This window comes from Nematostella vectensis, chromosome 11 (assembly GCF_932526225.1).
Source record: "Nematostella vectensis chromosome 11, jaNemVect1.1, whole genome shotgun sequence".
NCBI classification, from domain to species: domain Eukaryota; kingdom Metazoa; phylum Cnidaria; class Anthozoa; order Actiniaria; family Edwardsiidae; genus Nematostella; species Nematostella vectensis.
The window spans coordinates 4,477,340-4,487,103 of NC_064044.1; the positions used below are offsets into that span (position 1 = coordinate 4,477,340).

The 9,764-nt window shown below is 40.9% G+C and overlaps 2 protein-coding genes across 6 annotated transcripts in view; one reads left to right on the forward strand and one right to left on the reverse strand.

Moving 5' to 3' along the window:
- Positions 1-695, reverse strand: part of LOC5505006 (aspartyl/asparaginyl beta-hydroxylase) — a 14,128-nt gene extending 13,433 nt beyond the window's left edge. Inside the window, exon 1 of the mRNA XM_032373392.2 lies at positions 523-695. Coding sequence (XP_032229283.1) covers positions 523-577 — 55 coding nt within the window. The 5' untranslated portion in view covers positions 578-695. The remainder of the gene's footprint in view (positions 1-522) is intronic.
- LOC116612667 overlaps positions 1-9,518 on the forward strand; it is a 16,190-nt gene extending 6,672 nt beyond the window's left edge. For 2 of the 5 annotated variants that reach the window (XM_048734270.1, XM_048734271.1), the window contains exons 3-4: positions 1,148-1,268; positions 2,447-2,522. Coding sequence is in view for 3 of the 5 variants with exons in the window: in XM_048734272.1 (XP_048590229.1) it covers positions 5,813-6,017; positions 8,525-9,162 (843 nt within the window). In the remaining 2 variants the exon portion in view is untranslated. Of the gene's footprint in view, positions 1-1,147; positions 1,269-2,446; positions 2,568-3,739; positions 3,861-5,800; positions 6,018-8,524 lie in introns of those variants that run through there. The other 3 variants (XM_048734272.1, XM_048734273.1, XM_048734274.1) reach the window with 3 other exon arrangements.
- The last annotated feature ends 246 nt before the right edge of the window (positions 9,519-9,764 follow it).

A 9,764-nucleotide genomic window follows, 5' to 3' on the forward strand; every position in this document is an offset into this window, starting at 1 on the left:
CCACTTTTTGAATCCAAACGATAGAAAAGGGACAATGTACTGCTTCCGCGTGATCACTTTCTGTTTCGTGTTTGTATTCGAACCGTGAACATTACTATGAGCTGATGAGCTTTGTAGCAAAATAAATCTTGTATACTTGACAGGCATACTCTAAATTGTGTCCAAAATCGTTTGGACATTGGATATTAATTGGTTTTCGTCGATTTGTGTGACAACGCACGACTTGTCGATGGTCTTTATTTCCGGTTATGCAGTTAACGACTGGGTGGTAACCCCATTGCACGTCATTGTGACAACGCAAACGCGCGTAAAGGAATTTCAAATCAAACTTTCTTCACCGTTTGATAAAAAATGCAAAGTAATATACCTATTTATGCAGAGTTATAGTTTCAACAAGTGAAAGCGAAATTATTTATAACGTTAGAGGTCGTGATTTTTAATTACAAAGTGGATATCAGTGACCGGATGTACAACATTGAAATTGCATGTTGTACAAAAATATAGGATATTCACAAAACTTACTTTCATTTTTCGGCTTTTTTTCTCCCCCCACGTGTCTCTTCCTTGGTGGAGCCATGTTACAGCATTTTAGGTCATATATTCGTGAAGTTACGGACAGTTAGTTGGAGAGTTCACACTTTATCGCAGCGACCTTTCTTCGTAAATCATTCAGCAAAGCGACAGCCCCCCCCCCCCCCCCCCTCATGATTACAACACAGGGAGCCCATATCAGATGAAAATCTCTTCTTTTCGTGCTAGAAATACTTGTATTTTGTACCTCAGTATAAAATAAACCGGACTCCTTCTAAAATGATTACTTCAGTCAAGCGCTTGTATACCACTGTCAAATCTTTTTTTTTTTTGTGGCGAAGGGCGGAAATTCTAGAATTTAATTTTGGGCTCCCTTTGCACAGACGACTTCGCGGATCTATCTATCTATAAAATAACGACTCATCCTAAAACCATTACTTCAGTCAAGTGCTTGTATACCACTGTCAAATCATTTTTTTGTGGAGAAGGGTAGTCTCCCGCACAGCCGTTCTTTGTGTCGGTCACGCAACGCTTCCATCCCACAATGAACGGCTGCGCGGGAGACTAGGCGAAGGGCGGATATTCTAGAATTTAATTTGGGGCTCCCTGTGCACAGACGACTACGCGAATCGTGGGAGATAGCTGTTGTTGCCGAGACAGTTGAGCCCGAGGAAGTTTAATTTCCGAGCAAAGAAAAGCAAAACGGAAAGGTGGATACATATTTACCGGATATCAAGGTATCTCCCGCTGATTTATTTGGGTTTACAACCACTTTTTGAATCCAAACGATAGAAAAGGGACAATGTACTGCTTCCGCGTGATCACTTTCTGTTTCGTGTTTGTATTCGAACCGTGAACATTACTATGAGCTGATGAGCTTTGTAGCAAAATAAATCTTGTATACTTGACAGGCATACTCTAAATTGTGTCCAAAATCGTTTGGACATTGGATATTAATTGGTTTTCGTCGATTTGTGTGACAACGCACGACTTGTCGATGGTCTTTATTTCCGGTTATGCAGTTAACGACTGGGTGGTAACCCCATTGCACGTCATTGTGACAACGCAAACGCGCGTAAAGGAATTTCAAATCAAACTTTCTTCACCGTTTGATAAAAAATGCAAAGTAATATACCTATTTATGCAGAGTTATAGTTTCAACAAGTGAAAGCGAAATTATTTATAACGTTAGAGGTCGTGATTTTTAATTACAAAGTGGATATCAGTGACCGGATGTACAACATTGAAATTGCATGTTGTACAAAAATATAGGATATTCACAAAACTTACTTTCATTTTTCGGCTTTTTTTCTCCCCCCACGTGTCTCTTCCTTGGTGGAGCCATGTTACAGCATTTTAGGTCATATATTCGTGAAGTTACGGACAGTTAGTTGGAGAGTTCACACTTTATCGCAGCGACCTTTCTTCGTAAATCATTCAGCAAAGCGACAGCCCCCCCCCCCCCCCCCCTCATGATTACAACACAGGGAGCCCATATCAGATGAAAATCTCTTCTTTTCGTGCTAGAAATACTTGTATTTTGTACCTCAGTATAAAATAAACCGGACTCCTTCTAAAATGATTACTTCAGTCAAGCGCTTGTATACCACTGTCAAATCTTTTTTTTTTTTGTGGCGAAGGGCGGAAATTCTAGAATTTAATTTTGGGCTCCCTTTGCACAGACGACTTCGCGGATCTATCTATCTATAAAATAACGACTCATCCTAAAACCATTACTTCAGTCAAGTGCTTGTATACCACTGTCAAATCATTTTTTTGTGGAGAAGGGTAGTCTCCCGCACAGCCGTTCTTTGTGTCGGTCACGCAACGCTTCCATCCCACAATGAACGGCTGCGCGGGAGACTAGGCGAAGGGCGGATATTCTAGAATTTAATTTGGGGCTCCCTGTGCACAGACGACTACGCGAATCGTGGGAGATAGCTGTTGTTGCCGAGACAGTTGAGCCCGAGGAAGTTTAATTTCCGAGCAAAGAAAAGCAAAACGGAAAGGTGGATACATATTTACCGGATATCAAGGTATCTCCCGCTGATTTATTTGGGTTTACAACCACTTTTTGAATCCAAACGATAGAAAAGGGACAATGTACTGCTTCCGCGTGATCACTTTCTGTTTCGTGTTTGTATTCGAACCGTGAACATTACTATGAGCTGATGAGCTTTGTAGCAAAATAAATCTTGTATACTTGACAGGCATACTCTAAATTGTGTCCAAAATCGTTTGGACATTGGATATTAATTGGTTTTCGTCGATTTGTGTGACAACGCACGACTTGTCGATGGTCTTTATTTCCGGTTATGCAGTTAACGACTGGGTGGTAACCCCATTGCACGTCATTGTGACAACGCAAACGCGCGTAAAGGAATTTCAAATCAAACTTTCTTCACCGTTTGATAAAAAATGCAAAGTAATATACCTATTTATGCAGAGTTATAGTTTCAACAAGTGAAAGCGAAATTATTTATAACGTTAGAGGTCGTGATTTTTAATTACAAAGTGGATATCAGTGACCGGATGTACAACATTGAAATTGCATGTTGTACAAAAATATAGGATATTCACAAAACTTACTTTCATTTTTCGGCTTTTTTTCTCCCCCCACGTGTCTCTTCCTTGGTGGAGCCATGTTACAGCATTTTAGGTCATATATTCGTGAAGTTACGGACAGTTAGTTGGAGAGTTCACACTTTATCGCAGCGACCTTTCTTCGTAAATCATTCAGCAAAGCGACAGCCCCCCCCCCCTCATGATTACAACACAGGGAGCCCATATCAGATGAAAATCTCTTCTTTTCGTGCTAGAAATACTTGTATTTTGTACCTCAGTATAAAATAAACCGGACTCCTTCTAAAATGATTACTTCAGTCAAGCGCTTGTATACCACTGTCAAATCTTTTTTTTTTTTTGTGGCGAAGGGCGGAAATTCTAGAATTTAATTTTGGGCTCCCTTTGCACAGACGACTTAGCGGTTCTATCTATCTATAAAATAACGACTCATCCTAAAACCATTACTTCAGTCAAGTGCTTGTATACCCCTGTCAAATCATTTTTTTGTGGAGAAGGGTAGTCTCCCGCACAGCCGTTCTTTGTGTCGGTCACGCAACGCTTCCATCCCACAATGAACGGCTGCGCGGGAGACTAGGCGAAGGGCGGATATTCTAGAATTTAATTTGGGGCTCCCTGTGCACAGACGACTACGCGAATCGTGGGAGATAGCTGTTGTTGCCGAGACAGTTGAGTCCGAGGAAGTTTAATTTCCGAGCGAAGAAAAGCAAAACGGAAAGGTGGATACATATTTACCGGATATCAAGGTATCTCCCGCTGATTTATTTGGGTTTACAATCACTTTTTGAAACCAAACGATAGAAAAGGGACAATGTACTGCTTCCGCGTGATCACTTTCTGTTTCTTGTTTGTATTCGAACCGTGAACATTACTATGAGCTGATGAGCTTTGTAGCAAAACAAATCTTGTATACTTGACAGGCATACTCTAAATTGTGTCCAAAATCGTTTGGACATTGGATATTAATTGGTTTTCGTCGATTTGTGTGACAACGCACGACTTGTCGATGGTCTTTATTTCCGGTTATGCAGTTAACGACTGGGTGGTAACCCCAAAATTATGGCGCGTTTTCAGGATCAAAATTAATGTTGCGTGTCACGCATGAAATTACTTACGAATTAAAACTTCATACGCATTATTTGATATTCGAGTGATCGCATTATTTGAATAACCTATTGAAACTTTTCGAATGATTTGATAATCGAACTAAAACTCTATGCATTATTTGACTATTGGTACTTTCCGCATTATTTGAATAGCGACCATAATTTTGCGGCTATTACTTGACTTCCGGAATAACATGTCTCCCATTTCCTGCTAATAGTGTCTTCTTGCAAATTTGTCTAATGCTGTGTTAACGACTCGTCTAGGCGTTCCTCATAATACTCTCCTTAGCAGAGCCTAACTTTACGCTCCATTTTCTGGGTCACTCTCATGTCCTAGAAATTTCGGTTAAATAAATGAAGGCTTTGAGGTCGATATTGGCAGAATAACAAAAACCCCGGGGGTTCCTTTTTTTAGGGGCCAAAATTTATGACACCTATAGAAAAAAAAAAGAACTGCAGGGGGAGAGGAAAATTGTGTGATAGCAGAATAGATCCCCAGCCACTGACTTGGATGGACCTATCCCACAGGACTGTACTGACTGGGATGGACCTATCCCACAGGACTGTACTGACTGGGATGGACTTATCCCACAGGACTGTACTGACTATCGTGCTGTCACTATTCCAGACACGTCTAACCCACTGAGTGATGAAAATTTTCAATGTGCACAGATAGATCCATTAAGAACAAGTACAGATCATGGCATTGACATTTTTAATGATGTTTTGTCATTCATCACAACATAAAAATCAAATCAAATCGTGAATGCAAATGTATTTTCCTAGTTATATTCTCGTGTGCATAAAAGATATACAGGATAGTGAACAAAGGCTGAACACATCCAAGATGCTGAGAGTACATAAAAATGTCCTTATACCTTTTTTTCTTTTCGTTGTCATGACACACAAAAAACATGGGAATCGAGCCCGGGAAACTGCGGTCATAGACCAGTGTTCGCACCGCTAGACTAACGTGCCATTACTGAGCGGACCAGTAACTAACATTTTTTTTTATTACTATTGATATCGTGATGATCGAAAAGCTCTTTGCCAGCATGTCAAATTTCAGCATATTTTTTTCCGGAAACAAAATGAAATACCCGTAATAATTGATCACACTACTGTCATACATTGTGTTTTATGCTATTAACATTCTAGAAAAGCGCAAAATCGTTATCCGATGAAGAAGCGGGGGCCATATATTTGTACGAGTTTTGTTTGATATTTAGTTTAGTTGATTGGGAAGAATTGTGAAAAAGTTATTTGTGGAAATCTATCCTCTTCTATTTTGTTAATAATGTACCTATTTCTATTTTATTAATAATGTACCTATTTCCGGCTGCACGCAGGCTACAAAATAAGTAGATAATTTTGTCCTTTTTTCCCCTTTTTATGGGAGGGCAGGGGGACATACAATAGATCTTTTTTAAAAATCACTAATCTATACTATTTCTTACGTGATCACAGCTTTTTTTAATCGTCTTCTTTCTACAGAATTACTTTGCGAATCCTGGCTCGAATCCCCCCTTCCCCCTAACAAAAATATATAATTACTTTATTGTCCGTTGCGTTTATCTTAGGGGTCAGTTACCATGGCAGCATCGAAGCAGTGCATCCTGTCCATCCCCACCCTTGTGGGTTTCCTTGGTTGGCATGGCGGGTTCCTTCTTGCTTCGTACATCGTATTCAGGTTCCTCATGGGTTCTGTTCAAGGCGGCGGCGATAATTTTATATACGTCGATGGATGTCCTTGCACGGGACACGCTGCTTATGGCGTCATCATGTTTTTGTTGCCGGGTAAGGAGACCACTTAAAGTCGCATTTTCACCAGTTTACAATCCGCGCTATTTACCATTCTTTCCGCTTTTAAATTATCAGTCACATCCTCGAATAAGCTTCTAATAGACACACTGCTTTCAATATTTTGAAATATTTATCGCTAAAAATCAACGGAAATTGTTTCGTAATCGACCGGAAGTGAACTGGTGACAATGTTAAAACCAGTAATATACCAAGCCAAGAGAGCATAAGATATCTTATGCTCTCTTGGCCATGCATATTTCTAACATTTTTCCACAAATCGCTGTTCAAAATGGCTGTTTTCGTTTCTCACTCATACATCGGCAGAAGGCATGTTATGTTAAAAAAAATACACTTTGATCACCTGCTTGTTCACTTTTTTTTCGTATTGTGCAGCGGCGTAGCCAGGATTTTTAACAGGAGGGGGCCCAAAAAAGCCCCTTCAAGGGGCTTTTAGTACCCTGCTAGCAGAGGCTTTTCCCTTGTATCTCTCTTTACATTGGCCTGTTTATTCGCGATTCGGTGTGTGCGCGGTGCAGAGTGTCCAACCTGCAGACTTTGCATAAATCGGGATTTTTCGTCGACAGCCGTGGTTTCCCCAACCCCCCCCCCCCCCCCCCAAAAAAAAAAAAAAAAAAAAAAAAAAATACGAATTCGTGAAATCGCGAAAAAAAAATATGATATTTCTGCAGCTGTTACTTTGCTGTAAAACTAAATCCGGTAGCGAGTTTATCATTTGATTTACTTGTCTTTCCTTGGATTTTAGTATGAAGAAGTACAAATCTCCGAGCCCGCGATACTATTATATTCATGGTATTTGCCGATTTTGTCTGGGCCCGCGATATTGTCCATGGTACTTACCGCGCGTTAGCATGAAACGTAAAAAAGGAGCAAAAAGCGTTTGATAAACAGTCAACAATAATTTGTTGACTGTTTTCCTTAAAAATTAAGGTGGAAAATATAAAGGACTGCATACTGAATAGACAATGACATAAAATCATCAAAAAAATTTCCGAGGTCGTCGTCGTCGGGATTCGGGAAATTTGAGCGAAATCGGGAGAATCCGGACGAAATCGGGATGGGTAGACACTTGCGGTGTTTTGTTGTTGTTTTGGCGGCCCGACTCAGCCACGCGACAAACACAGACGCGAATACTACGATCAAAGAGTCACAGAGGAGAAAGCTCTGCTCCCAGGGTAGTATTTAACACATTGACCCCTCAACCGGCCTGTACCGGCTTTGGGAAGTACCCACAACCCAAAAAATTCATAAATGCAAAATAAACACACATCAGTCTAAGGGATAAATGGTCTTGCAGATATGCATCCAACCAAGGTGTTGGCATCTACTCTTTAGCCAAATAATAGCACAGGTTCTTTGACAAATCTCAAATCGAACAAGGAGAGAAAAGCAGAATCACCCCTCTCAATAAAACGCTCAAAATACCACACAAGGGGGAGAGATCAGCAAACACAGCTCAAGACACAAATAGATACCTTTATTCTGATCCTCCAGGTACATTTCCATGGCCTCAAAACACAATGTCCACTCCTTGAAGGATTGTACAACCACGAAGATGTCTTTACGTGTTGCAAAGCATTCTGGGAGATCCATGGGAAAATTCACGAGGGGAGGGCCAGTCAACACTCCTCTCCCCAAAGTCAGATGGTTTTTTATAAGTCTTTTCACCCCGAAGCCAAACAAATCAATTCCAGGTCATACAGACCCAGAATAGCAGTGTAAACAATTTTGGAATCAATTTGGTTTCAAAAAAGACAGCATTTAGGAGAGCTGTGGTGATTCATTAGAAAATTATTTTCTCATCCAGGCAAAGCCAAACAAGAAAAAATCATCATGAATCCACCTTTGCTTGCAAATATCCATAAGCAAAGCACTCAATTATGCCCCAAAAGAATTCATGATGTCCTGAGACACTCTCCTAATATGCTCATAGCTGTATTTTTTTATGAAAAATACAAGCAACCATCAACTTGTGCTCGCTTCAGCACAACGACGAGGGATTAAAAGTGGGGACCGCAAAGCACTGTTGGAAAGCTTGGATACCGCTGACTAGGTGCAGCTGTGTTTGACTTTGACGGGCTGTATAAAACTCAGAATAGGGGGGGAGGTATCTGTTTTCAGTCTGTTTTTTTGTAAATTCAGCTAAAAAAAAACCAAGAGTCAATGGGTTAAGATAATGTCTCATACATTTTTGGCTGCTAGAAGGGGGGGCCGGGGCCCCCTGGGCCACACACTCTTGCATACTTTAACCTAAGTATCTGCAAGATTGTTGGCAAAAAGGCTCCTCCTCTTCCGACAATTATTTTCAATGATCAGTTTTCCAGATAATGGGGGTCCCGTGGAATTTGAGCGCGAAAGCAGGTCGAACAATCCGTTTAACTAAGGTGTTACTCAAAAAGATGTGTCCAAAAAGCGAGGATCCCCATTATCTTGGAAACGGTGAATTGCAGAAAGTCAATTTAGATTTTTTTTCTTTGTTACAGCATTTTCTATCTGGCTGGTCGCGTTCTTTACTTACTACCTTCGACATGACAATGACTCCCCCTGGCAGACCGTCAAATCGTATTACCAGAGTCGTAGTCCATGCGGGGATTCCGGGCGGAGAAACACAACAGAGTGGGAGCTGCATTCTGGCGCCTTTCACACCTGTTATACTTGTCAAAGAAAATGGCGCTCAGTGAAGCTCATTTCTTGCATGTATGTGTCGGTCATCTACCCTCTGTTCTGGCTCGCCTTGGAGTTCTATGTTGTCTGGTTTTATACTTGCGCGAAGGTCGGTCCTAACCCAGATGGAAGATGTGATTTTTCGAAAGTCGACATGGATGTATATACAAAGCACTTCAAGTTGGCCCAACCGGAGTCAATCATGATTGGAAACATCCTTGTGGCCGCGAACATCGTTTGGATCGCCTCCATCTTCATCGTGTTCGCATTCATTCGTAGCCACCAAGTCGAGCGCATGTCTCCCGAATCAAGCCCGAGAATGGCCCGACAAAGTGTCGAATCACGTGGAGAGCCAATAGAGCCTCGACTTGGTGGTGAGCTCAGAGGCTCGGCTGATAACGAGGGGCATCGCAACGCAGGCTTTGGATCATCTGCACTGGTGGATCCAAAATACTGAGAACTAGCCTGTGTGACAGCCAGGATTTTAGTATACACCATGATTCGAGTGAAATATTTAGAACTAACGTAAAAATAATGCATGAATTTTATGAATTTATAAATCCACTTCTACCTACGCGCGCGACCATCGTCAACGTAGATTATTGGCGCGTTCCTTAGAGTGCATCTTAAATTAGCGTGATCCACAAGTAGCCAAGCGTTCGTAGCGCAGAATTGTCAAACGTATCTATTAGAATAAAGATGGTAAAGACTTTTCACTAGTAATTCTTAGACTACTATTTAGTTCCTTATTTAGAAAAATAACCTAGCTATAATTACCTAGCTATATAGTAAAAATAAACATGTGTGATTAAACATCGTTCAGACCTATCATTTTCCCCTCTTGTGCACAATGGCGTTCACTCCTCAAGCAACGTCTGCATGACCTGGTTATAAGGGATCCCTGTGCACGCAATGGACCCTGCGTGATTTTGTAAAATTTTATACCCACTGCGTTTAATTACTTATCTAAAAAAACTAAACTACAAACAGGAAAGTTGCTATTTTAACTTGATTTATTCATCGCAGTTTCACTCTAAGCCATAGATAAAAATCTCACTT